This window comes from Meira miltonrushii (assembly GCF_003144205.1).
Source record: "Meira miltonrushii strain MCA 3882 unplaced genomic scaffold FA14scaffold_1, whole genome shotgun sequence".
Taxonomy (NCBI): domain Eukaryota; kingdom Fungi; phylum Basidiomycota; class Exobasidiomycetes; order Exobasidiales; family Brachybasidiaceae; genus Meira; species Meira miltonrushii.
The window spans coordinates 4647200-4674657 of NW_020289943.1; the positions used below are offsets into that span (position 1 = coordinate 4647200).

General features: G+C 42.4%; 11 protein-coding genes across 11 annotated transcripts; 8 read left to right on the forward strand and 3 right to left on the reverse strand.

Annotated features, from left to right (window-relative positions):
• Positions 1-308: 308 nt before the first annotated feature.
• On the forward strand, positions 309-2201 carry FA14DRAFT_160023 (cytochrome P450). Its single transcript, XM_025498497.1, has one exon. It carries the CDS (start codon positions 452-454, stop codon positions 2111-2113), a length of 1662 nt encoding a protein of 553 aa, XP_025358768.1. The 5' UTR covers positions 309-451; the 3' UTR covers positions 2114-2201.
• A 1271-nt stretch (positions 2202-3472) lies between these two features.
• FA14DRAFT_116954 (putative monosaccharide transporter) lies at positions 3473-5228 on the forward strand (the record flags this gene model as incomplete). Its single annotated transcript, XM_025496204.1, has 3 exons — positions 3473-3666; positions 3703-4838; positions 4900-5228. 3 exons carry the CDS (start codon positions 3473-3475, stop codon positions 5226-5228), a joined length of 1659 nt encoding a protein of 552 aa, XP_025358769.1.
• Positions 5229-5700: 472 nt separating this feature from the next.
• Positions 5701-6525, forward strand: FA14DRAFT_143567 (putative NADP-dependent mannitol dehydrogenase; the record flags this gene model as incomplete). Its single annotated transcript, XM_025497214.1, has 1 exon — positions 5701-6525. One exon carries the CDS (start codon positions 5701-5703, stop codon positions 6523-6525), a length of 825 nt encoding a protein of 274 aa, XP_025358770.1.
• A 16-nt stretch (positions 6526-6541) lies between these two features.
• Positions 6542-7792, reverse strand: FA14DRAFT_160024 (uncharacterized protein). Its single transcript, XM_025498498.1, has one exon. The coding sequence runs from the start codon at positions 7777-7779 to the stop codon at positions 6607-6609; it is 1173 nt and encodes a 390-aa protein (XP_025358771.1). The 5' UTR covers positions 7780-7792; the 3' UTR covers positions 6542-6606.
• Positions 7793-8145: 353 nt separating this feature from the next.
• On the reverse strand, positions 8146-10426 carry FA14DRAFT_167152 (alcohol oxidase; the record flags this gene model as incomplete). Its single annotated transcript, XM_025500065.1, has 2 exons — positions 8146-10098; positions 10378-10426. 2 exons carry the CDS (start codon positions 10424-10426, stop codon positions 8321-8323), a joined length of 1827 nt encoding a protein of 608 aa, XP_025358772.1. The 3' UTR covers positions 8146-8320.
• A 1357-nt stretch (positions 10427-11783) lies between these two features.
• Positions 11784-13175, forward strand: FA14DRAFT_177746 (uncharacterized protein; the record flags this gene model as incomplete). Its single annotated transcript, XM_025500762.1, has 1 exon — positions 11784-13175. The coding sequence occupies one exon, from the start codon at positions 11784-11786 to the stop codon at positions 13173-13175; it is 1392 nt and encodes a 463-aa protein (XP_025358773.1).
• Positions 13176-13588: 413 nt separating this feature from the next.
• On the forward strand, positions 13589-16175 carry FA14DRAFT_177747 (uncharacterized protein; the record flags this gene model as incomplete). The annotated part of the gene is made up of 2 exons (XM_025500763.1): positions 13589-13842; positions 14480-16175. The coding sequence occupies 2 exons, from the start codon at positions 13589-13591 to the stop codon at positions 16173-16175; spliced, it is 1950 nt and encodes a 649-aa protein (XP_025358774.1).
• Positions 16176-16288: 113 nt separating this feature from the next.
• On the reverse strand, positions 16289-16985 carry FA14DRAFT_27277 (Sm-like ribonucleo protein). The gene has a single exon (XM_025502105.1). It carries the CDS (start codon positions 16955-16957, stop codon positions 16634-16636), a length of 324 nt encoding a protein of 107 aa, XP_025358775.1. The 5' UTR covers positions 16958-16985; the 3' UTR covers positions 16289-16633.
• A 140-nt stretch (positions 16986-17125) lies between these two features.
• On the forward strand, positions 17126-18156 carry FA14DRAFT_160026 (winged helix DNA-binding domain-containing protein). The gene has a single exon (XM_025498499.1). It carries the CDS (start codon positions 17173-17175, stop codon positions 18070-18072), a length of 900 nt encoding a protein of 299 aa, XP_025358776.1. The 5' UTR covers positions 17126-17172; the 3' UTR covers positions 18073-18156.
• Positions 18157-19480: 1324 nt separating this feature from the next.
• FA14DRAFT_120084 (uncharacterized protein) lies at positions 19481-23584 on the forward strand (the record flags this gene model as incomplete). Its single annotated transcript, XM_025496387.1, has 2 exons — positions 19481-19739; positions 19800-23584. The coding sequence occupies 2 exons, from the start codon at positions 19481-19483 to the stop codon at positions 23582-23584; spliced, it is 4044 nt and encodes a 1347-aa protein (XP_025358777.1).
• Positions 23585-24762: 1178 nt separating this feature from the next.
• Positions 24763-27258, forward strand: FA14DRAFT_171164 (glycoside hydrolase; the record flags this gene model as incomplete). The annotated part of the gene is made up of 1 exon (XM_025500311.1): positions 24763-27258. The coding sequence occupies one exon, from the start codon at positions 24763-24765 to the stop codon at positions 27256-27258; it is 2496 nt and encodes an 831-aa protein (XP_025358778.1).
• Positions 27259-27458: the final 200 nt, after the last annotated feature.

The following is a 27458-nucleotide window of genomic DNA, read 5'->3' on the forward strand; positions in this document are numbered from 1 at the left end:
AATTGTAATTGTATTTCATTAATGCCTATCTATGTACATGACTATGAAGTGTGAGTGTGATCTATGAAAGGTGAGCATGGCATTGCCATGCTCACTATACATTGAATACAAAAATGCCAAAGGCATTTTTGTATTCATTGCGCTTCGCGCATGCTGGCAGTGTCAACTCATGCACCTTCATGCAAGTTTTTCGGCCGCGAGAGCGCGACCTAGCAGCAATTCGTGGTTTTGCTTGATTGCAATAAAAGCCGTTGTTATTCGATGACATCGTTAGCGTGCCAAAAAACAACTTTATTAAACAACAAGGCGTGGGAAGAAAGGATCCAATGCATTTCAAACGTACTCATGCCCGAATGCAAACATTTGACCGAAGCAAAAAGAGGAAGAGTATATAAAGTATACCTCCTCTCTCCACTTCTTCAACATCTGTTCCTTCAGACAACCCTCAACAATGACGGCCTCATCATCAATCTTTCAAACGTCAGTCGATTCCGATATCCTCAGTAATCCTCTTTACATTTCAGCAGGATTAGGATTACTCTTCGTTGCATTATGTATCGCTTATCCTGATCGTTTGATCGGTACACATGCTCGCAAGGAAATCAAGACTGCAACTCCTGCTTTTCCTTTGATCGGAAATACAATCTTTGCTTTACGTATCTATCTCAAACAACGTAAATCTTTACATGAAGTCTTACGTGTTCAAGAAGAAGATGGAAAAGGTGGTCAACCAGTTACTGCTACATTTCCGATCCTTGGAAAAAGAGCAATCGTGATCAATAGACCGGAATACATTCATTTTTGTCAAAAGACTGAATTCGAGAACTTTATCAAAGGTGGTCCATTTTTACGTGCTTTTGAAGATCTTTTAGGCAGTCATGGTATCTTTGTAGCAGATGGAGCAATTTGGAAACGTCAAAGAAAGATGGCTTCTCATATCTTTAGCGTTGGAAATTTCAAAACATACGTTCAAGAAACGATTCATAAAGATTTGGATTTGGTAAACAGTCTTTGTGCTGATTCCGTCAAACACAATGTTCCAGTCAATATTTGTGATGTCTTTTTCCGATTCACTCTTTCTACTTTTAGCACAATGGCTTTCAGTGCTGATTTAAACTGTTTGCCAGACACGGTTGAAGGACTTAAAACTCGCAACGAATTCGCAGATGCATTCGATAGCGCTCAATTGGTTGCCGATAACAGATTCTTTGATCCTTTGCCGCTCTGGCTTGAATTGTTCAACATGCAAGGTTTCCGTATGCGCAAGAACATTAAAATCTTACGTAGATATTGTTATCGTATCATCGATTTACGTTTAGCAGCACAAGAATCCGGTGAAGCAAAAGGTGCAGTCGACAGCAAACAAGGCAAAGATCTTTTACAGTTGTTCATGGAAATGGGCCTAACTCGTGAAGAACTATTACCGATCGTTTTGAACTTCTTGATCGCTGGACGTGATACGACTGCTCAATCTTTGGCCTGGGCTTTCTATCGATTCTGGCAACATCCTGAAGTTGTTGACAAGATTCGTCAAGAAGTCAAGGAGAAATTGGGTGATCGTAAATTGGGTTATGATGATTTACGTAGCTTGCCTTATTTGCATGCCGCATTCTACGAGGCTATTCGTTTGAACCCTGCCGTTCCAAAGAATGCACGTTTGGCGGTAAAGGATACAATCATTCGTCCTTATGCCGGTGAAGGTGTTCCTCTTTCCCGTGATGGAAAGCGTGACCTCCCTGACATCCCAATCAAAGCAGGCGAAAGTGTTTTATGGAGTGATTGGGCAATGGCACGTATGCCAGAAATTTGGGGAGCAGATTGCAAAGAATACAAACCTGAAAGATTCTTGGAACCAAAATCGGACGGAAGTGGTGAAATGCAAATTAAGCAATTTCCACAATCATTCTTTCATGCTTTCAATGCTGGTCCACGTGTTTGTCTTGGTCAAACTTTGGCAACATTTGAAGGAATGGCAGCAATCGCAGAAATTACGAAATACTTTGATATCGTTTATGATGATAACGCTTTGAAAAAGAATCCTCCAATTTACGCAGACAGTGTTACACATCCTATCGAAAACCCATACTCTGTCAGATTCAAAGCCAGGGCTTAAGTTGTGTAAAACAAACTCTTACTGTTCGCTCCTGTTACGACTTATTCTACTACTTATTGATCGTTTTAATTTTATGCATTATAAAAGAAGAAGTTTATCGAGAAGATCCAAAACAAAAGAACCCAGCGACCAGCGCTTTTGGGTTGATGGTTCAATGTGCCTGCAGCTTAAAATTAAACGTGCCCAGTCTTTTCAAATTTCCCTGCAGATGAAGAAGTTGATAAGAGACCCATTCGATTCAAAGATTGATAAAGCTACTCACTGTTCGTTTCTTCAACGAATTTCGCAGCTGCATCTCGTTCAGCGGCGGTTGGTTTGCGAGTATTGACTGACATTGCGTTCGTCATGGCAAATAGCATCAACGAGAAGCAAATGAGATTTTGAATACTGTAGTACTTCATTTTTTTTCAGAATCCTGCTGTGATTGTGATTGTTGTGGTTGCAAAAAAAGCATCCGAATTTGAGAATACAGCGCTTTATGTAATTTTCTGTTTTGATTTTTTTTCTAGCCATCTTTCACATCATACAACACCTAAGCCCCTTCTTCAGACTGATTGCCAAGGTAACGTGCTTTGGTGTCATAAGCACTGCATTTCTCGCCCCAAAGCTACCACATAAGAAATGCTGTGTCGTTTTTCAATGCCTTGTTTACACAAAAGAAATAGTCTTTGAGTTATGAGATGTACGGGAAAGACAAGGGCTGGAAACGTAAAAAGTGACAAAAGGATATCATCTTACATAAACACTTTCTCTTCACTAGGTGATAACGTTTTTCCACTGGCGATGCTCTTTCTTCTTCCATTCCATTGTGCATTTTCCTCAGACAGAATCCCATTATTGATACATTTCGCACTTTGTCTGTACGAAGCAATCTTTGATCCAACCCTCTTTGCTACACAGACTTTGTAAATATCAACACCAATTTTATTTTCTTATAAGACCATGTCATTTCATGACTTTTACCGGCACGAGCGGGACCGAAATGAGAGCAAAGTCTCTGGGAACTTCTTTCTTCTTTTTTGACAGCTCGTTGTTTGACAGCTCATTATATTACTTCGGCTTCCGTTAAAAATTGATTTGTTGTATTTGAGCAGTACTTTGTTTTTGAAACACTCCGGCGCCGGAACGTCAGGAGCCTTCTATGAGTGCTACGTGCCGTTATGGACATAAAATTAATGTCTTTGCCCCACATCTGATTGGATAAGCCGGTCAATGCGGATGAGTTATTTACTCATTGAATCGAAAGGTCAAAATGAAGGGGAAATGATGAAACTTTTCTTTCTTCTCCTCAACCAACCAAAAAAAAAACCTTTCACCTTCTACTTACTAAAAACAATTTAAGTCATCATGCCAGGCGTAATGCCAACATTGCCATCTGGTGGTATTGGTAAAGCAAGAAGCTTACCAGCTCCAAAGCCAAGAACATTTCGTGAAGCTTTACCAGCTTTGATCGTTGCAGCTTTTGTTGCATGGGGCGGTATTTTGTTTGGTTATGATACAGGTGTGATTTCCGGTATCATCGAAATGGAAAATTTTAAAGAACAATTTGGAACGTATTATGATTATAACATTCCAGGAAATTTGATTAGTAAAGACAATCCACCTCAACCTGGTTGGTCTTTATCAACAAGTCATCGTTCTTTGGTCGTTTCAATCCTTTCGGCTGGAACATTTCTTGGCGCAATGTCATCTTCTTCGATGGCAGACTTTTTAGGAAGACGCCGTGGGTTACAATTTGCAATCATCATCTTTACCCTTGGAGTGATCATTCAATGTGTTTCAAAAGCAGTTCCACTTTTTGCTTTTGGCAGATTTGTGGCCGGTTTAGGCGTTGGTGCAATCTCTTGCATTGTTCCTTTATACCAATCTGAAATCAGTCCAGAATGGATTCGTGGTGCTCTAGTCACTTGCTATCAATGGATGATCACAATTGGTCTTTTGATTGCTTCAATCGTTGATAACAGTACACAACATAGGCCAAATCAAAGCTCGTACCTTATCCCGATAGCTATGCAATTTATTTTCGCGCTCATCATTTTTGTGGGTTTGTTCATTTTGCCGGAGTCACCACGGTGGTTTATCAAACGAGGTCAAAGAGAACTTGCAGCTAATTCATTGGCAAGACTCAACTCTTGTTTACCAGATTCAGAGTATGTCACCGCAGAGATTAATTGCATTCAAGCATCGTTGGATTTGGAACTTCGACTTGGAAATGGCGGTTATAAGGAGATTTTTGAGATGGGAGAGCGAAAGATCTTTACCAGAGTCGCTGTGGGAGCCATTTCACAGGCTCTTCAACAACTGACCGGTATCAATTTTATCTTTTATTACGGTGTAACATTCTTTAAAAGCACTGGAGCAAAAAATCCGTTCATCTTTTCGATCATTTCAAATGTCGTCAACGTGTGTTCCACGGTGCCGGGAATGTGGATGATGGAACGGGTTGGTCGTCGACCTTTGTTCATCTACGGAGCAGTCTGGATGTTTGTTTCTCAACTAATCGTTGCGGCAGTAGGAACGGCTGAACCAATTTCAAACCGTCCCGCTCAAGCTGCGGCGGTGGCTTTTGTTTGTATTTATATCGCCGGATTTGCTGCTACTTGGGGCCCAGCAACTTGGGTTTATACGGGTGAAACATACCCTCTCTCTGTCCGTGCTAAAGGCATTAGTATCAGTACTGGCTCACAATGGATTTGGAACTTCGGCATTGGTTATGCAACACCATGTGAGTAATAGTATTGTTGATAAGAAAATGTTCTATACTAAAGTATGCTGTCCCTCTTTAGATTTGGTCGACCAGGGACCAGGTAAAGCAGGCTTAGGTCCTCATGTATTCTTCATTTGGGCAGGGTGCTGCCTTTTGTGCATCTTGTTTGCCTACCTCTGCATCAACGAAACCAGTGGGCTTACTCTGGAAGAAGTTGATGAACTGGTGGCAACCGTGAGCCCAAGAAACTCTAAAGCGCTCAACAAAGAGCTTAAGAAACGTCGTACTCAATCTATTTCTACTGGTGATTCAATTCCAGACGCAGAAATGCACAACGGAATGGAAGAAGAGAAAGGATCGCCAGTTGAAGAGAAGTTCTCACCTGATGAAGAGAAAGTGGTTATGTAAGATGTTTCTTTTGTTACTTTCTACGATTCCAGCTCTTGTCTGTTCTGTATATCTCATAGCTCAATGACTATTTCTTTGTGTGACAAAGGTATTGACAAACGACACAGCATTTCTTGTGTGGCAACTTCGGGGCGAGAAATGCAATGCTTATTGTAGAAGAAGAAGAAGGTACGGCGCTGGAAAGGCTGAGGTATGCGTACCGTGCAAGCTGTCAAATGAAGAAATTCTCAGAAGTTCGCCCGTCTCTCGGATCCGTTCATGGTCAATTGATTCAGACCGGCCGGCCCAAGCGCAGGCGCACGGTATAAGAATGGCAGACAAAGGAATTCTTGATAGGCTAGCATAAAGAAATTGATTCGATTTAAGCTTGTAAGTCATATGACGTCGAGAATTGAAGGAAAAGATGCAAGTGCCTCAAAAACAAAGGTTCTCTCAGAAACCATCATCTTCTCGTTGAAAGCAAGTGAACAAGATGTCTATGTCAGTGGAAGATTGTGCAGCTGTCAGACAGCCGAACCCCGTTCCCGACACACCCACGAATGTTTTTGATCAATTGAGCATGAAAGGAAAGGTGGTTGCAATCACTGGTGCATCAGATGGTATTGGTTTATCAGTCGCTGAAGCAATTGCCGAAGCTGGTGGTGATTTAGCTCTTCTGTACAACACCAACACCAATGCAATTCAACATGCTGATCGATTAGCAAATTTGCACAAAATCCGCGCTAAAGCATTTCAATGTGAAATCTCAAATGGAAAATCTGTTCAAGAAACGATTACCAGCATTGTGGATACATTTGGCAAATTGGATGTCTTCATTGCCAATGCTGGAATGTCGATTTCTAAGCCAGTCTTAGAACAAACAGAAGAAGAGTTCCGTCGTCAAATGGATGTGAATGTAGGAGGTGCTTTCTTCTGTGCAAAGTATGCTGGTGAAGTGTTCAAACGTCAAGGTAAAGGAAACCTAATCTTGACAAGTTCAATCTCTGCTCATATAGTCAATGTGCCGGTCGATCAACCCGTTTATAATGCTACAAAAGCAGCTGTTTCGCAATTTGGCAAATCGTTGGCAAGAGAATGGCGTGAATTTGCAAGAGTGAATATTGTCTCGCCAGGATTCTTTGATACCAAGCTTGGTGCTTCTCCAAGATGCATCAATGAAGCTTATCGAATGGCAGTCTTGGGACGTCAAGGTCATGTTAAGGAGATCAAAGCTTTATATCTCTATCTTGCTTCTGATGCCTCTAGCTATCAAACCGGCAGTGATACTCTCATTGATGGTGGATACACTTTGCCTTAATGTTTCATTTCATACTCGATGATGATATTGACTTTATTACACGAATGAAGGTAGCTGTTTGAGAGAAACTGTGATAATATCTTACTTGCCTTGCTCTGCTTCACCCGCCTTTCGGATTTCCCATGTCATCTTATACGTTGCCAGAGCGTCTTCATATGAACTCAAGATCTTTTCTCCTGCGTCTTTAGAATCGACTGCCGAGACAATAGCTTGAATCTCTGTGAGGAATGGATCATCATGTCCACAAATAATCTCATACTCACGAGCACCTTGTTTGAGAATAGCCAACTTTGGATTGTCCTGATATAAATCGGACAAACGTAAAAGCCAACCATCTGCTACGATATCAATTTCAGTTGAATAATCTGGTCCATGCAGTGCTACCCCATGCATCAAAGTTGACAGTGTGCCATGTTGATGTCTCCATGAAGCAGTTGTGATACGTGGAATACGTTGTTCGGCAGGAATGAGAGCGTTTTCATCAAAGCCCATCTTGTTCAATTTACCGGCCGGGCAGTCATGCTCTACTGTTCTTGCTTGGACGGAAAAATGATCGATTGGTGATCCAGATAGATATCTGATCAAATCAACAAAATGTGTTGCTTGCTCAACGATTGGACCACAAGAGATGTCCTTGTTCCACCAGTGTAATTTTGTTGTATATTCGTATGCCATTATGTAACGTGCATTAATACACATTGGCACAATTTGATGTTGTTTCATAATCTTCTTCAATGTTTGCACTACGTTGAGATAGCGCAAGACGTATCCTACACTTGTTGCCCCCTTGAAGTTCTTGTAATGTTCTGCCACTGAATCACAATCGATCACCGTTGGATCCGATGCAGATACCGGCTTCTCTGTCAAGATTGCTTTTGCATTGGGAAATGCGTCCATCAATTGAACATCTGCATCTTTTCCTTTGAGCTCTGTTCCTCTGAAATGAGGTGGGATTCCATTCACGATCAAATGAATCGTATTTCTCGTTCCAATTTCCGATTCTTTTGCATCTTCAATCGTTGCAAAACATTGTGTTTGTGCATATGCATTCAAAACATCTTTGTTTCCTGTTGAAAGTTTATCATTTATACGTTTCTGTGCTACACAGATCATTGGATCGATGATTGCTAATACCTTCAACCTTTCCCCTAACAACTTTTCCAATCGTTCACTATGGTTCCACGGTCCTTCCGGCGAACCAAAGTTGATCCCACCTGCACCTGCAAAGACCACATTGAAGACCGAAACAGTCATTGCTTCTGACTGTGGGAAAAAGAGTTGGAAGATGTAAGATAAAGTTATTAGTACAACAATACTTAATCAATACATCTACAAGATTCCCCTTTTTGTTCAAAAAGTGTGGCTGCATTTAGGCGTTTTATTTTTATTAATATCATCACCCCGGCGCCGCGTCGGAGTTTCGGTCGATTTGGTAGGAATATGCACAACGGTAACCGTTGTCACACAAACGTGCATGCTGAAAATTCGGAAGTCCGAATTGTGCACAAAACATAATCCGGATACCTACTTTCCTTTCATTGTCATCACAAAAGGTTTCACAAGCTTCAATAGCGGTCCGATTTTACGTATGACATCACAGCATGCTTATGGTATGCTAAACGCTGTTTAAATCAACAGGTGCCCAGCTCCTAAAAAGGCTCCGAATGTGAACAAAAATAGCTCAGGAGGTGAATATCACTTCAAATAGCACGACAATTTTGGAAATGAAGTAGATTTCTCTGAATGATACAGGGGGATCAATGTCCTAAAAATACAATGAAAGCTAGGAGACCGTTCAAAGCTTGCCAAGAATGTCGGCTGCGCGTTCTGCGATCGCGTACAACGTAGAGGAGAGATGGGTAGAAAGTTGCATAGGCAAAATACTTGAATCAATCACAAAGATGTTACTTGTTCCATACACTTTGAATTGAGAATCTACCACTCCTCCTAAATTACGCGGCATCATTGCTGCCGTTCCGATCGGATGCCAAACACTTTCAAACCCGTTCAAGATGTAGTCTCTCCACTGGTTGTAATCACCTTGGTCGGATGTTTGTGGAATTTTGTCATATCCAGGCATAGATTCCGCACTTTGCAAATCGGACTTCATTGCATTTGTGTTGAAGATTCTTCGTGCTCCACGATTTGCCGCTACTTGAATGTCCATATCAATCGGTGCAGACCAATAACGTGGGTTGAGCTTAGGTGCATCCCATGTATTACTTGAGGTGGCGTGAACATAACCACGAGAGAAGCTTAACAAAGCCCACATCTGTTGCATGAAAGAGTCGCCAAGGGTGATGAAGAATGTCTCTGACACAGGCCATTGTTCTTCAAAGATACCCTTGACCATGAGTTTGTATTGACTAACCAGACCATCCTTACTTGCTGAAGCGCCTGCATCGACTGCTTGTTGAGCCCATTGATCGATGTTACTCTCGATATACGAACGAACGTCGCTTGAATTACCTTTCATGATCTGGTTGATAGTATTGAGTGAAATTGCCGAAGATGGACTACCACTTTGAGCGCCAAGGTCTTGTGTTGCCTTTCCAGAATTGACGTTATTCTTTTGTTGTTCACATAGATTTCTACCCACACCTGGAAGATCAACTCTTGAAGTGACACCAAGCCCAGACACGATCGATTTATCACCGATACCTGATTGTTCCAAAAAGACTGGTGTTCGGATCGCTCCAGCAGCCACGATGACATTCTTTGCGTTGACTTTATACTTTTGTCCGTCTTTGCCGGATTGCAATTGAACACCTGATGCTTGAGCATCTCCATGACTTCCACTTGCGTAGAGTATTTTTGTTGCTCTTGTCTTTGTCAAGATGACCAAGTTTGAACGTTTCTCAACATCTTCAGTCAAATAGGCAGTTGCAGAACTAACACGCAAGCGTTGTGCGCCTGAATCAGGAATGGTGTATTGTGGAATCATTCCAGAACCACCTCCAGCATTTCCCGTTCCCAAATCAACAAATGCGGGTGCATTGAATGCTTCCTTTTGTGCTTGAATAAAGAGGTCTTCTTGTGGACCTAAATACATCTGATCACTGAAACCAATCGTGACCGGACCATTTGTTCCGTGAGCGCTCGCATCAACTTTGACTTTCAATTTGTTCACTTGATCTGCAGTTGGTTGTTTGTAATTTTGAAATTTGATATTGTATTGCTTTAATGTGTCCCAACTCCAGCCATCATTACCCAACTCCCCGAGGGCATCAATTTGTGAAGCGGGAGGAAGGGTGAATGCGCCTCCGTTGATACTCGTACTTCCACCTAAGCCTTTACCTTGATGCATTGGATATTGCTTATTGTTTGAAAGTGGTTGAGGTTCAGTTTTGAAATCCCAATCATATTTGTTATCGCCGAATGCTTGAGTGTATGCACTGAATGATTTGATCTTGTCATCATTACGTGAATCGCGTCCTGCTTCTACCAATAGGATTTTCTTAGCACTGTTTGCCGACAAGCGTGATGCGGCAACAGCACCTGTCAATCCACCACCAACGATGACGATATCGAATGATTGACCGCTCAAGCTGGATGGATCGGTGAGGATTGTACCTGCTTGTCTTTGTACAAGTTCTGGCCATTCATGTTCAGATACGGGTGCTGCGTGTATCTTGAGGGCTACACTCAAACTGCTAACAAGAAGAGCGAATGTCAAAGAGTATCTCATCCTGAATACGAGTAGCGGATGTGATGGAGATATGATCGGAGTTGAACTCGATTTAGCATCACTTTTATACCTTTTTCCAGATCTCCTATACCCCGACGGAGGCCGCTCCTTGTTATTGTGTCATACCTAGCCCTAATATAATTCTTCTCCTCACCTTGTGTTACCTTTCATTTGGTTCAAGAAAGGGAAAAGGGAGTCCTCCTTTGAATTCATTTTGTCATGCATTCGTACAAACAACTCCGAAAACGAGTGAAGTACATATGATGTAAGAGCTCCTCTTTCTTTCGGAGTGTTTAATGACGTGCATATGAAGGACGGGTTCCTGTAAGAATCTTTCTTATTATTCTGTGCTTGTTTTATTACCCAGATCCTTACCCATACTTGCTTCGGTCCTTTAGAAAGCCGATTACGATAAAAATAAGATTTCATGTGTCAAACTTCTTTTTTAGCTTAATTTTTGTTTATTTCGTCGGAATTGCGTGTCAAGGTACAGTACCGTACACGCTGTAAATTGTATTGCATTTGCGCCACAGTCTGTGCATACAAACATTAAGGCGCAAGGCAGAGCAGCCAGTGCATGCATGTGTGCCTGCTTGTGTGTGCACTGCTTTCGCTTGCTCGAGCGCGATTTTATATCCCGGTTCCTGCGTACGCTAGCCAATAAAAAACGGATTTCAATAAACCGAATTTTAAGTCTTGGCGTCAATCAAAACACAGATTAAAGACGTCATTCATAACGCTCATCCGATCAACACGGGCTCATTGTAAAGTCAATTCACGTGGTATTGCTATCATTGTGAATGAGATAAGCTGTGTTAAAGTTCATCTTGCTCCCCACTCTGCTGTCAGGAATCGGTCGTACTGCTTTTCACAGGTTTATTCATCTCCCGATAAACATGGTGCGCCTCTTTCAAAGAAAATAGCGATGATTGGTTCATAATCATTTTTCATTGCTTTCACTATCTTTAATTGCATTGGAATACATGCTATCATGAATGTATGCGGTGATATTGACTTACTTAAGTGCTATACACTCTCAGCCGGCTCAAGAAGGAAAAAGAATTGACTTGCTCATGAACGCTTATCTGACTTTGGCTTATTCTGAGCATCCCCGAAGCAACTTAACTGCTCGGGTCGTTCTTGTAAAAGTGAGCAATGTCAATTTCAACTTGTAAGACCACTCTTGAAAAGTACCACCATAACAGCTTCACTCTGGCTAAATATCACCGCATTTATTCGCATTAGCACTGCAATGCAAGCGTATAATTAGTCTCCGAGTTGGGCAGTAAACTGGCTTCATCGGATTGCTTTGTCATATCACAAGACCAGATTGTATTTGTTGAAAGCATATTCTGCATTTGAGCATCTTATGAATGTGATTCAGTGTTGCCTTTCCGTTGCTGTGCTAATGTGTAAAGATATAAAAGACCAGAGGATAACAAACTTTAATCTAACGATAAACCTTATTGTGACAATTTGCAACAATAACAACAGAATATACTTCACGATGAAAGGCTTGTGTCTGAAATCTAGTCTGTCAGGCTTCTTTTGCTTTGTGTTTGTGCTCTCCATGCTTCCCTCGAGTAGTGTGATGGCCCTGCCAGCCTTTTCGAGAGAAGAACAATCCCAAACGTCGCAGCCGGAGAACTCTACTCCTGCTTCCACTACCTCTAAATCCAGAAAGAGAAAGAGTGAAGATCCAGTCTCACCACAAACTCCCGCAAAAGCAAATTTGCACAATCCTTCAGGACATGCGGTCGTATTTTCCGATTTGAAGCTTGATGATACGACAGCGATCGATCATCTTGCACGATCTGGAAAGTATTCTAAAATGCATGTGGTAGGCACGGGTATCAGCGATCATGAAGGTGCACACAGTCATTTGCAAGACTTTATGAAACAAAGAGGAATCGATCGAGGAAGAACAAGGATTCGTTATTATAGCGGAGGCAAAAATGTTCTCGACAATAAAGTTGAAGATACCCATGAAAAAAATTTTCAAGGTACACCTAAGCCGGTCAGGTACGATGCGGACACTCACTTAGCTCAGAGGCTCGGAAAAGGCACCAAGGTAGACGTTTATCATATTGCTCCCTCACAAGAACATCATATGAATAAGTTGGCAGATAACAAAGACATTAAATTGCGTACTGTTCATCACCTTAGTGGGTATAATTCAAACTTACACTCGGGTACGAATAGAGAACCTGAATTGAAGCACTGGGGTAGCTTGAACTCGCGTATTAAGGCCAATCATCCTAAGGCTGATCTTCTGTTATCGGCTACACCGGTGACTTTCAACGATCAAGGAGGCTCAACGCAGCCATACAAAAAGTTGAAGAATGTATATCCAGCCAATCACCTTGAAGCTGCCAAAAAAGATCCATTTCATCAGAGATCTCTAGAAAAAGCCGAAAATTATCTCGGTCCGCATAGACAAGGTGGCAATATTCCTCATTTGCATCCAGGTGCTCATGATAGTCAGCATGCTGGTAAGCCATTACAGCATTTGATCAATCAAGCTCGATTTGATGAAGCTCAACAGCCAAAAGACAAGCGACCATTACGTGATCATTTCAACAAGTATCTTGATCATGCACTACCAATTGTCAAATCAGAAGCACATCAAAAGCACCCAAAGTTGGCGTACAGGCTAGCAAATGGCGTTCGAGAAGCATTCACTAAATCTCCTAGACTTGAAGTATGTGATGGTGTTCATATTGCATGTGTGAATGCAGTTCAAAAACGTAAAGATCATTCTGCCGTTGTTTCAGGAACGTTTTATCGTGATACGGCAAACGAAGGTCCAAATGCACAATTGAAACTAAAACCTTCTCAACCTGGCGATCCTCATCATGGTCATTTGATCATTAATCAAACGGGCAAGAAAGCTGGAAATTTGTTGGTGAATGCAGCAAAGAAAGAAGTGAAGCCGCCGCAGAAGAAGACCAGTAGATTGTAACTCTCTCGGTGAAGTACGCCGAAAAATATAAATTATTGACTTGGCTTTAAATGTGATTTGCTCGCTATTAATCAAAACATAACGGAAGAAAGCGTGAATGATTTCATCTTGCCATTTCTTGTATTACGCCTACTTTACGTGTGTCAATGGATGTGCAAGAGTTTGATCCGAGGAATAATGGACCACAAGGTCCGAACAACAACAATTTATGCGATATATATTAAATATAATGTATTGTACTGCGCCAGTGATCAAAAATAGATTATTCATAACATAAGAGAGCTTTAGAATTTGTAGGGTTCACATAACAACCCTTTCAACCTTATTCATTATCAACAACTCAATTTTAATTTCTTTTCTCTTTTCCATCAACTGTATTCATTGAACTTTTCACACTCTTTTTCCCCATCACAATGACTCTTTTTGCAAGGGCTGTTCCCAACGGGAAACATCACCTATCAAGAATGCAAAAGAGAGCTCTAGGTGATCAGCCAAGTACGCAATCATCCGATTCACAAACGGGTCAAGATTCAAGTCAACAAGCCGGTCAACAGACAGGTCAACAGTCAAGTCAAACTTCAAATAATGTATTCAAAGCTGATCAACCACAATCAGGTAAGCAAGATACCTCCTCTTCATCCACCCCTGATGCATCATCTCCTGATAGGTAAGTTTCAATAATCTTTTCTTTATTTCCCCTGTTGTTGATGAAGGACCGAAACGGGGCAAGGGTATGCGTATATGAAATGGGAGTGTCGGGTACAGGGACATATATGCCGGAAGGCGTGAACAACTCAGTCAAGATGACGACTGTTTGCCTCCTGCTACAGTCATGGCAGTGGCCTCAAATCGCATCCCTACCGCTTTGTACAAGCGAATAGGGCGCGAATATACATACAGGAGTGATACAATTCATTTTCCCTCCGCGTGACAAAGACGGTCATCCGTATTTTGGTATAGGCTTCACCCTTTCTATTCATTTGCCTTCAGATGAAATTCAGCTCGTCATTCCGCTCAATGATGCGCCCTTTCTCTTTCTTGAGGGATAAACGCCCTGAAATAAACCATTTTGGCTGTTGAAGTGCTTTTCGCGCTCGCTTCAGCGGATCCGTTGACGACTGTCTATGCATCATCTGGCTACTGAGGAGCCAAGGATTGCATAATACAGGCTGTAAACGTTCTTCATTTGATCGAAATACCTCTTTTACAAGAGCATTTTCCTTTTATGAACGGAACCTTTTCTCCTCTTCCCTTATTCTTCTACACTCTCTGCCATAACATTCATCGTTGTCATCATCTTTGAGCAATATTGCAAAAATGCTTTCCGCTCACGCAAAGCACCTCAAACGTAGCTCTGCTTTCGCTGAATTGGAACCAAGATCGCCTTTAGGCAACCTATTCGGAAACAGCGAATCTGAAACTCCTTCTTCTTCCTCTCAAAGCAGCTCGGGTGGTACATTCTTTTCGGGAAATGCGGCTGGTAATAGTGGAAGTGGTACCACTGGATCCACAACTGGAACAGGTAGTGGTGGTGGTGAGAGCAGTAGTGGTGGAAGTAGCTCTAGTGGAAGCAATTCGGGTGGAAGCAACTCTGGTGGAAGCAATTCGGGTGGATTGAATAGTGGAAGTTCTTCGACCAGCGGTGGAACACAAGAAAAGCAACCTTCGAATAATGTTCCCGTTGAGCACACGTCTTCTTCTTCTTCATATGCACCTACAAGCACATCGTCAATGAGACCAACAAGCACGATGACTAGTGCTACAAGTACAATGACCAGTATGCCACCTCCAACGAGTACATCATCTTCAGCTTTGCCTTCTTCAACGCATGTGACTAGCATCACTTCAAATGGACAAGTTGTTATCGTTACTAGTACAATTCCAGTTTATCCAGCCCCTACAAGTGTACCCAGTGGCACAATGAGCCATCCTAGCGAACAAAGTTCGGGACCTAATGTTGGTGCTATTATTGGTGGTCTTGCAGGTGGTTTGGTAGGATTGATCGTTTTAATTTGGTTGATTTTGTTGCCCGTTCGTGCCAGAGCCAAGCGTAAGCAAGAAGTGGACTGGTTATCTTTCAAGCCTGATAATCATGAAGCAAACGATGATAATCAAAATGATTCAATCTTCCGCACTCCAAGAGCAGGCGTTGGCGAAGAAGATGACGAAACAGCAATGAAACGTATGAACAGTAGTGCAGGCATGTTGACAAACCCAGAGGCATACCAAATGCAAGATGTCGGTCAAGGCGGAATGACTTTGTATGGTCATTTGGATGGTAACCCGCGTCAACAACAATGGCAAGGTGGGCAAATGGGTGGAAATGGCGCCGAATACATGAACCAAGGTGGTTATGATCCAAATTATCACGGTTACTATAATGCTGCTTACCAACAAAATACACCGGCTGGTTTCAACATGTATTCGCCTCATACATCTCCTGAGATGGGACCAGTTGCCTATCGTGGCGGTGGTGGAAATGGAAGCATCGGACATGGCGGACCAGGTGGTCCTCAAGGTCCTTACGGTAACCCTGGTGAGAATCCATATCAAAACTACAATTACCCCAATATGCCACCTACACTTGCACCAGTCGCACAAAGACCCAATCCGCAAAATGTGTCCACTCATAGCTTACCCACAAGTCCAGTAAGTGAAGTGACTGCAGCTCAAGCAGCTACTTTGAGTAGAAATGCCTCTGGTACGGCAACAGTGGTCTCGTATGGAGGCGGAGGAGGTGAAAGTATGAGTGGTCGTATGGCAGGAGGCGCAGCGATGGGACCGTCGAATTCCGGCTCAAGTCAAGCAAATACAACGCACAAGCAGCAATCATCAATCACATCACCAACTCTTCAACGTAGAGAATCAGGTAAATTAGTTCAAGCAGCAAATAAGAGTGAAGAAGATGTTTGTTTACCGTACGAACGTGAAAGTCCTGCTCGTTCGGCCGATTCGATTCAACAACAAAAGAATTTGCATCTTGTCAATCCTGATGATTGATTGTCAAGGAAATGTTGAGAAAGTTTACATACGCTCCTTCTGCTGGCGAGAGGGGATACACATTTTGATAATCCGCGACAAACGATGAAAAAAGAAATCGTTTTACTTCATCAGAACACTATACATATATATACATCCATTTCACACCTTCATTCCATTCTTCACATTTTCATAACTTTCGACATTTCTTTCACCTACCATACCTATTCAATAGAATCCTCTTTCTACTCTCAAACGGCGCGTGTGTGCAGATACAGTCGTGACTTAGGATCGCTTCAGTCGAGCATTTTATTGTGAGGCAGATGAGATTGATTGAATAGAATACAAGTTGTACAGTTGCGTTGAAACAGCGATATTCGCCGAATGACTGGGTATCAAAGTTGACTATGAGGTGTTGCGCAAGACTGCAAAAGAGGGTAAATGTTGTCAGTATGCGATCAAATTCATCTCTGCCATCTCTACTCACCTAGCACAACCGAATCACCTCTCAAGAACATCTTTGGGATGAACCGATCTTTGTTGACCGGTTTGCGATTCTTGCTTTTTGGCACTTCAGTCCACATTTCCTTTACGTTTTCCAAGACCATATTACTATGTCTATCAAAAGCCTTTACTCTTCCCAAAAGCTTTTTATTATTTCGTAAAGCGATCAAAATCTTTGTATTGTTTCGAACGGAACTTTGTAAAACTGATAAGGGTCCTTGACTGATTTGAAATTCTTCTTTTAGTCGAATTTGCTGTTCATCCAATTCTGAATTGGAAGTATTGACGAATTCAGCCATGTTTGATTGTGATGCGAGTGGATGGTGGTAGTCAGAGGCATTGACGTTTGTATTGGCTTGTGTGCCTTAATTGTCAATGTTCTGGATTGACGCGTCACGTGTACTGTGCCTACGCCTCCACCCCCAAGACAACTTCATCCTAACATCTTATCTTTTGCGTTACTTCCATCATCAATGGGGTCATCCCCTCGCATTCTCTCTATCAGCTTATCATAATGAGAAGAGGAGGTCCTGGGCTAGCAGCTCTGGACAGATCTCTGCACTCTTCAGCACAATTTTCCACCTTGGGATCCGAATTGACAGCTTCACAAGTGAACGAATTACGCAATCAATTAGACGTATTTTCCAATGCACTTAGACAATTTGCACAACAACATCGAAAGGACATTGTAAGGGATGCGAATTTCAGACATGCATTTCAACAAATGTGTGCAAATATTGGTGTGGATCCATTAGCAGGAGGACCACCAAAATCAATGGCTGCTACAGCATTACAAAGAGGAACAGGATCAGCTGGATCTGCTACGGGTAAATTGGCAGGATTATGGAATGACTTTTTGGGTTTAAGTGATTTTCAAAACGAACTTAGCATTCAAATCATTGATGTTTGCGTTTCTACGCGAGAAAGTAATGGAGGATATATTGATATGAAACAACTCATACGATCATTGAATCAGATGCGATTAGGTCGAAGTACGGACGCAGGCAAATCAGCTGATTCAATTGTTGGCTCTGTGACGGAGAACGATGTTATTCAATCGATCAAGTTACTCAAACCTTTAGGAAGCGGATATGAAGTGATTAATTTGGCCAATGGAGAAAAGATGGTTCGAAGCGTGCCGAAAGAGTTGGATGTAGACAGTACGGTTGTAATGTCTCTGCTTAGTTTGTCAATCACTGTATCCAACTTACCGACAGATGCTCTTGGTCAAGCTTATATTACACAAGATGATCTCGTACGGGAAAACACATCTGTCAATAAGACAAGATGGTCAATTGATCGTGCAAGTGCTGTTTTGTTTGGTATGTCAATTGGTGATGGATTATTGTGGGTGGATGAAGGTGTTCATCCTGCCAGGTATTATGCATTAAATCTTTCTTCAAATCTTGCATGACTGAATTGTGATTTGTATTTTAATTCATTTTGTACTTTTATACAATGTTTTCCAATCTCATGGACTTGTCCGCCTTCACCTTGTATTTTACCATAACTTCGTTTCTTGTTTTGCTGTTTTCTGTTACAGAAGCAAAAGCCGTGAGATTAAGTGTGATAAAGTCCCCGCAATTCCGAGACGAAAGACGTAATCATAAAAATAATAATTGGTGCACCCTGCAGGCAACAAAAGTCGGAAAAGACACGCGCGTATAAGAATGCATACTTTCTCGTTTAGATCACAATTTTAAGCTTTTAAGCAGAGGAGAGAAATGACAGATTAGATGGAACACTCAAGATCAATTTCATGCGCCGCCGCATGACCCTGTGAGTTTAGAAGTCCGTACGCTGTACATTCTAGGGATTTTGCTTTCTCATTGGTTTGTCGCTTATAGGAAGGAACATTCAATGATGATAATCAATGCAACATGTGTACAATTGTATGCTTATTCCCTTTCCTGTGTTTTTAACTCGGTGTGATGTGATCGGGGCTATGGGCCTGTGTTTGGACGTGCACACTAATTCAAAAATTAGAGCTTATTGCCAGTGCCCGCGCAATTCAAATACGCGAAATATATACGCGACTGATCTGATACTGTAAAAGTTGCCGAATAATGAATGAAGCATCGCATGACGAGGGTGTGTGTGTGTGTGTGTGTAGAGAGCATAAAAATAGACCATTGATTGGTGCGCTAAAACAGGGTGATATATATACCTTACCGTATCAATACTATTGCTGCACTTTAACAGTCTTTTTTTGTATTCATCACACTTTAACAACTTTTAACCTTGTCTTTTGAGTTGGTTTGCTTTTGTTCATTGCTTCGTTCATACCACAAACACTCTTCCTCCACGATCATAGGAGGTAGTCTCAAACACCAAAATTCCTCAACCGTTATCGATCGGATGTGTAAGAGAGATCAAGAGTGATTTCAATCAACGCGTTATCACGCTTTCTCTTCATCTTCATTTACTCTTTCTTTCGATCTGGATGGGCGGATTTTTGTCATTTCATTCTTGAAAAAGGCACAACTTACTCTCATCCTTTCTCATTTACGTTAAAGCGAGTTACCACAAATCAAACTAACGAAACACACGCCTCTACCACTTCCGAGTCAACTGTCTAAATCACATCATTCCACGTCCGAGTGGACTGCGTACAGCCTTTACTAATCCATCATTCTTCACAAAAGCAACTCGAAGCAAGTCAAACTATCATCTTTCTCTTCAAACAGAGCTTCACATCACGCTCCATCATCTCTCTCAACACATCATCTCCTCCGGTCCTGCTTCTGCAGCACTACAACGATCAATTGTGAATCATGTCGGCCGCCGTTCATTCTCTCAATCCAAACGCAGCATCAGCCGCAATGGCTTCGGCTGCATACAATTCCACAGGCGGATTATCAAGAGCTTCCAGATCCACATCGACAGTCTTGCCTGAAGCAGATCAATGGCCAAAAGATTTCATCGATCACCTGCTATTGCTAACACAAGCAATCGTTGATGCCAAACAGCCAACAGTTGTACCTCAGCAGCAATTCCAATCACAAAGTTCTTTCGCTAACAATGGTACCACAAACAACAACGGCCAAGCCAGTCACTCATCCAATGGAGGCGCTCTCAACAGTGTGTCTTCAAAGATAGCTGCTTTGGGTACCGTACCTGAGCCAACTCCTCTCGAATCAGACACGAAAGAAAACGGACACAGTCTACTCAATCTGCCTTTACCTCGCTTCCATTTCGAAAAAGGTGACAAAAGGGCAGAGCAGATAGAGGCCAACATTGGAAAGCTTGTCGAACGATTATGGAGCGCAGAAGATCAATTGGCATTGGTAAAACAACAAACCAGTCGGACTGATAAACGCGCCACACTGCCATATCCTGTCAGTCAGGCACATCCTCAAAGTTCTTCTTATCCGCTCTCCTATCCGCTAGGCTTTGATAGTTCTGGTCCGGTACTTTTGACCCCTGCAACACCTGATGAAGGAGAAGCAACCGAAACGCCAGAAGGTGCGATGGGTGCTTTTGAACGTTATAGCGATGAAAGTGGTTTGAGTGCGCAAGAAGAATTACGCTTGCTTAAAGCGCAAGTTCAAGATATCGCAAGAGTATGTAAGGCTGTCGCTTTCGGAGATCTTTCACAACATATTACCGTTCCTGTACAGGGTCATGTGATGGTTGAACTAAAGGATATCATCAATCAAATGGTGGACAGATTGTCAACTTTCGCAGCTGAAGTGACCCGTGTATCGCTAGAAGTAGGAACGCAAGGAAAATTGGGCGGTCAAGTTGAAGTAGAAGGTGTGGAAGGAAGATGGAAAGAATTGAAGGATGTGGTGAACCGTTTGGCAGAAAATTTGACCAATCAAGTGCGCGGAGTTGCCTTGGTGACAAAAGCAGTCGCACGTGGTGATTTGTCAAAGAAGATTGATGTGCAAGCAGATGGTGAAATTCTTGAACTCAAAGTTACAATCAATGTGATGGTGGATCAATTGAAACAATTTGCCAACGAAGTCACTCGTGTCTCTCGTGAAGTAGGTAGTCAAGGTCAATTGGGTGGTCAAGCCGATGTACCTGGTGTACAAGGTGTTTGGGAAGAGTTGACGATCAATGTGAACAGAATGTGTTCTAATCTAACAGAGCAAGTGCGTTCTATTGGTATGGTGACAACTGCAGTAGCAAAAGGTGACCTAACAAAGACGATCGATATCGAAGCCGAAGGTGAGATGGCACAATTGAAGGATACCGTCAATTCCATGGTGGGACAATTGCGAATCTTTGCAAGTGAAGTGGTGCGAATGTCAATGGAAGTAGGAACACATGGAAAGTTGGGAGGTCAAGCCGTTGTCCCTAATGTCAAGGGAACATGGAAGAATCTGACAGACAATGTGAACAAGATGGCCGATAATCTAACATCACAAGTACGAGAGATTGCACGTGTCACAAAGTGTGTCGCTGAAGGTGTCTTGACCGAATTCATCACAGTGGACGTCAAGGGTGAAATACTTGATCTAAAGATGACGGTCAATAACATGGTTCGGCAATTGAAGACATTGTCCGATGAAATCATTCGTGTATCGGTCGAAGTAGGAACAGAAGGTAGACTAGGCGGTCAAGCCAACGTTGCAGGCGTGAAAGGTCAATGGCAAGTTTTGACCGAACGTGTCAACATGATGGCAAGTAACCTGACAACGCAGGTACGTTCGATTGCAACCGTTACAACGGCTGTAGCACGTGGTGATCTTTCCAAGACGATCAACGTTGAAGTTCGCGGTGAATTTTTGGATTTGAAATTGACGGTGAATAACATGGTGGAATCTTTGCGTACGTTCTCTACAGAAGTCACAAGGGTGGCCAAAGAAGTCGGTACAGAAGGAAAATTGGGTGGAAGAGCAAATGTGTTGGGAGTTGGTGGTACTTGGAAAGATTTAACGGATTCCGTCAATACTATGGCTGCCAATTTGACATTACAAGTGCGTACGATCGCCTATGCAACAACTGCTGTCGCACGTGGTGACTTGACCCAAAAGGTCACAATTCACGTTTCGGGAGAGATGTTGGATTTGGTCAATACGATCAACAATATGATTGACCAACTGAGCTTCTTCGCTTCTGAAGTGACTCGTGTGGCTCGTGAGGTGGGAACAGAAGGTAAATTAGGCGTTCAAGCACAAAAGAAGGATGTTGAAGGAATTTGGGGTGAAATTACCGATAACGTCAACATTATGGCCAACAATTTGACATCTCAAGTGCGTGCATTTGCACAGATTACTGCCGCTGCCACTGATGGTGACTTTACCAGATTTGTCACTGTTGAAGCATCTGGTGAAATGGATTCTCTCAAGACCAAGATCAACCAAATGGTTTACAGTCTACGTGATTCGATTCAAAAGAACACTGCTGCAAGAGAGGCAGCCGAATTGGCAAATAGGAGTAAGTCCGAATTCTTGGCAAACATGTCTCACGAAATTCGTACGCCGATGAACGGTATTATCGGTATGACTGCTTTGACTTTGGAAACCGAATTGTCGAGATCTCAACGTGAAAACTTGGTTACCGTCAGCACACTTGCAGGAAATTTGTTAGCGATCATTGATGATATTTTGGATATTTCCAAGATTGAAGCAGGACGGATGAATGTTGAAGAGATTCCATTCTCACTTCGCGGAATCGTGTTCAGCGTCTTGAAGACATTGTCTGTTCGTGCTACACAAAAGAGGCTCAATTTGTTGTACGAAGTTGCACCAGATTGTCCTGATCCTTTGGTGGGTGATGCTTTGCGTCTCAAACAAATTATTACGAACTTGATCGGAAATGCAATCAAATTCACTGAAGCAGGCGGAAGAGTTACGTTGAAATGCGCATTGAAATCGATGGCATCCCCTTCACAAGCGATGTTGGAATTCTGTGCAAGTGATAGTGGTATCGGTATTAAACAAGATAAGCTTGACGTGATCTTTGATACTTTCTGTCAAGCTGATGGAAGCACGACTCGCAAGTATGGTGGTACCGGTCTTGGATTGTCGATTTCACGACGACTTGTGAATTTGATGGGTGGTGATTTATGGGTTCGAAGTCGCTATGGTGAAGGAAGTGATTTCTTCTTTACCATGCTTGTCAAATTGGATGACGGATTCGATACCGTTCAAGTTCGAGAGAAGATGCGGCCATACCAAGGTCGTACTGTGTTCTACCTTGATACATTGCACGATCAAACAGGTATTCGTGATAAATTGGAGGAACTTGGCTTGCGCGTAACAGCAGTTCATTCGATCGAAGAGGCTTCTGCACAAAGGAGACGGATCGGAAGAATTGACGCAATCGTTGCCGATAGCTTATCGATTGTTGAGGATATTCGTAGCTTGGACCATTTGCGATACATTCCGATCAATCTTGTCTCGCCTACTCCGCTAGTGCTCAACCTCACTCAGTGTTTGGACTATGGTATCTCAAGTTATATCAATACACCCACAGAATTGTGTGATTTGTATTACGCCCTGTTACCATCCCTCGAAAGCTCTGCAAGCGTCCCTACCGAAGGTCAAAACGAGATCGTTTACGATATTCTGCTTGCCGAAGACAACTTGGTCAACCAGAAATTGGCACGCAAGATTTTGACAAATCAAGGACATCGTGTCGAAGTTGTTGATAATGGTGAGCTGGCATTGCAAAAAGTTCGTGAACGCAATTATGACGTCGTTTTGATGGATGTTAGCATGCCGGTTATGGGTGGTATTGAAGCAACTCGATTGATTCGTGAATTTGAAAAAGAGTTGAGCGCTCAACAAGGATCGATACAACGTGTTCCGATTATTGCCTTAACTGCACATGCCATGTTGGGAGATCGAGAAAGGTGCATTGCTGCTGGTATGGATGGTTATTGCAGTAAGCCATTGAAAAGTCGTGATTTGTTGAGCACGATGCGACAAGTTGTTCAAGAAGCTCAGGCGAAAAGGTTGCCTGAGAATTGAATGAAGCCTTGCCAGGACCTTTTCCCAAAAATTGTATCTTCTCGATTCGCAACCCAAACAAAAATCCACACAACCAACCTCTAGATCTCATTTAATTGTACATCAGTAGTAGTTCTTTTCAAGATTCTATACGTCTTTTTCTTTTTCTTTTTCTTCTCTCCTCTTCTCGCTACTTGCCCTGTACACTCATGTTTCGTGCTGTCAAATTTTGATTCGAAAAATCGTTTCTATTCTATCTTTGTTTCATTTCCCTAGAACTAGCTATAGCACACACATATATATGCAATGTACTCATACTCTCTTTTTTCTTTTGTCTGCTAGTGTGAGTGTGATGCTAGATGATTGGCTGCCCAACTCCATATCCGATCAACCCTGGACGCTAGATCCACAAATTGAATTCAAAGAAGGTTCCTTGATCGACTGGAAGTGGCTTGATTCGAACAAAATCACGCCAAGATTCCCTTTCGGCTTTGGGCTATCATTTGCAAGCTTTTCGTATGATCACCTTTCCGTTGAGCATACATTTGTCGCTGACACCAACACAGAATTTGCAACAAATGAAGTATTTACCCCTCACGAAAGCATACAAGGCGAATCGCTCTATGATACTATTTTGCATGTTGCGGTAAATGTACGCAATACCGGCTCCATGAAAGCAATGGAAGTAGTACAGCTTTTTGTCTCACTTCCTGATCGAAATGAAATACAAATAGCGCCCCATCTACTTCGAGGATTTGTCAAGAAAGAAATCAAACCAAGCGAGAATACCACTGTAACATTTGCAATCCGAAGAAAAGACATTAGCGTTTGGGATGTCATCCAACAAAAATGGCGGATCCCCTCTGGTCAATTTACCTTTTTTGTCGGTCCAGAAGGAGCAGCAAATTGGAATGAAAAGTTACAAACACGGATTTCCTTGTAAAAAAAGACAAGCATGCATTTATCCTAATTTCGGATGACCGAGATTAATTTCATCCCTGTCTATCCCTTCTTCCGCGTATCGTACACAGGTGTTCCGAGGCAATCAATCTTCATTTGCGTACATCCATTGATCCATTTGCGTGCGCATTCTTATTGCGATAAACAGACATGATATTGAGTACATCTACTCATATAAGTCGAGGTATGTCTTAGCAGTATCTCTCTCTCTCACGATCACTTGAACACTATAGATTGAGATGTACACCAGCAACTTAGTCCAAAAGCTCTTCATCCTCATCAGCTGTTCACTACTTGTCCAAGCAAGATCTCTTCTTGACCTGGACTTCGGCATCGAGTTTAGTCAAAGAGAAAATGTTGAATTCAGCCCAGCACTCGACCTTCAAAAGCGTCAAGCCGATGCAGATACAGGACATCGCCAAGGTGGCTATACGACTTGGACAGAAGCGGAAAGTGAAGCGAAAAAGTTGATCGGAATGATGACTTTGGACGAAAAGGTGAATATGACAGTCGGGATCGATCAAGAATTTTGCACTGGAATGACTGGTAGCGTTCCTCGTTTGGGTATTCCATCATTCTGTCTTTCTGATGGTCCAACAGGTATTTCAGTAACGTATAATGTCTCACAATTTGCATCTCCAATCACTTTGGCGGCAACATGGAGCCCACAATTGGCTTCTCAACACGGTTTGGCTTTGGGACAAGAATTCCATGATTCTGGTGTGAACTTCATCTTTGCTCCTGTTGCAGGTGGTCCCCTCGGCAGGTCTCCTCTTGCTGGAAGATTTTGGGAGTCACTGGGTGCGGATGAATACTTGACAGGAGTTTTGGGATCGCAGATTGTCAAGGCACTTCAAGAAGATGCAAATGTGGTAGCTTGCACGAAACACTTTATAGGATATGAACAAGAAAGCGATCGAAATATGAACACACTTTTGCCGCAAACACAAAAGCCATATTCGTCTGACATTGATGATTTCACCATGCATCAATTGTACATGTGGTCATTCGCAGAAACAGCAAGAGCAGGCACAGGTCAAGTGATGTGCTCTTACAACCGTGTTAATGGCACGCAACAATGCCAGAATGATGCATCTCTCAATGGCTTGCTCAAACATGAGCTGAACTTCCGCGGTAATGTCGTGAGTGATTACGGTGCAGCATACTCCAATGAAGAGGCAACAAATAATGGTTTGGATTTGTTGATGCCCGGTGAAGGTCAGTTTGGCATCTATCCAAATTACAGAGGTGCTCATGGAGAAAAGCTGAAAGATGCAGTCAATTCCGGAAAAGTGAAAATTGAACGAATCGATGACATAGTCAAACGCATTTTGACCCCAATCTTGCGCTTTCAATATACCTCCAAGTTTCAAAACTTCATCACGCCAAAGATTCATAATGCATATGGCATTGTAGGTACCCCAGTTTCGAATGATCTTGGCAGTAAAGTGCAAAGAGACCATTTCAAAGTCATCAGGAAAATTGGAAGCGAATCGATTACAATGGTGAAGAATGAAAGAAATGTCCTACCGTTGAGCAAAGCAAAATTGAATGAAAAGAAAGCCACGATTGCGATTCTAGGTAGTGATGCTCACGGGTCCACAGATCGCGGAAAATCATGCAACCCAAACAACGAATGTGATGACATTTTGTATGATCAAGGAACCCAAACGGATGGTCAAGGATCAGCATTTGCCTATCCTCCATACATCATCAATCCTTTGGATGCAATCAAGTCTTATGTTAAAGCAAATGCACCGCAAGTCACTATTCAAAGTTCTCGAGGAAAACATTTTTCGATAAGTACTGCTGATCGTGCTTCGCGTGCGGTCGATCTTGCCAGAAAAGCCGACGTTGCGATTGTTTTTGGCAATGCAAGGGGAAAAGAGACTGAAGATCGTAGCAATTTGACTCTTCGAGAACATGCTGATGATTTGATCAAACGAGTAGCAGCTGTTAACAAACAGACCATAGTCGTTCTCCATACGCCTGGCCCCGTTTTGGTAGAAGAATGGATTGACCATCCCAATGTAACTTCCGTGCTGTTCGCCTATTATCCAGGTCAAGAAAGTGGCGCGAGTCTTACTCCTGTTTTGTTTGGTGACGAATCGCCTTCAGGTCGATTGCCCTTTGTAATTGGTAAAAAGCTGGATGATTGGTTACCCAATTCGATATCCGATCCACATCTCACAATCCATCCGAGAATCCCATTCTCTGAAGGCATTTTGATCGATTGGAAATGGTTCGATGCAAAAGGTATCAAGCCTAGATATCCATTTGGACATGGATTGTCGTATGCTAGCTTCTCCTATTCATCCTTTGAGGTCCACAAAACATTCTTGCCAGACAAGGAGACAGAATTCACCACCAATGAAGCATTTGAGCCTCACCAAAATGTCCAGGGCAGCTCGCTCTATGATACCGTTTTGGAAGCAAGCGTCACTGTAAAGAATGCTGGCAAGATGAAAGCATCGGAAGTAGTGCAACTTTATATTTCCTTCCCAAAAGATAGCACCGGAATGACAGCGTCTCATCTTCTTCGTGGATTTGACAAGAAAGAGATTGGGGCCGGTGAGAGCGTCAAATTTACTTTTTCCATTCGCAGGAAGGATATTAGTATTTGGGATACTGTTCATCAGCGTTGGCGTATACCTTCTGGAGAATTCACCTTCTTCACCGGTCCACAAGGTGCGGCAGATTGGGATAAGAAGCTGCAGGCTCGCGTTATTTTCTGATACCATGTGATCAAGATTGATTATGATGTTGTACGGTGATACCATTGACTTTTTCTGAACAATGACATTTTATAGTATTGACTGGTTCCTTTTTGCTTTCGTCTTGTTCCCTCACCAAACAACAACAACCTTCTTTCTTCTTATCCATGTACGTCTTTGTTTGGCGAAGCTCTGATTCATATCTGTCTTGTCTGCCTGCT

Coding starts and splice junctions, on each gene's coding strand:
- FA14DRAFT_160023 (XM_025498497.1), top strand. CDS start 452: ATGACGGCCTCATCATCAATCTTTCAAACGTCAGTCGATTCCGATATC.
- FA14DRAFT_160024 (XM_025498498.1), bottom strand. CDS start 7,779: ATGACTGTTTCGGTCTTCAATGTGGTCTTTGCAGGTGCAGGTGGGATC.
- FA14DRAFT_27277 (XM_025502105.1), bottom strand. CDS start 16,957: ATGGCTGAATTCGTCAATACTTCCAATTCAGAATTGGATGAACAGCAA.
- FA14DRAFT_160026 (XM_025498499.1), top strand. CDS start 17,173: ATGAGAAGAGGAGGTCCTGGGCTAGCAGCTCTGGACAGATCTCTGCAC.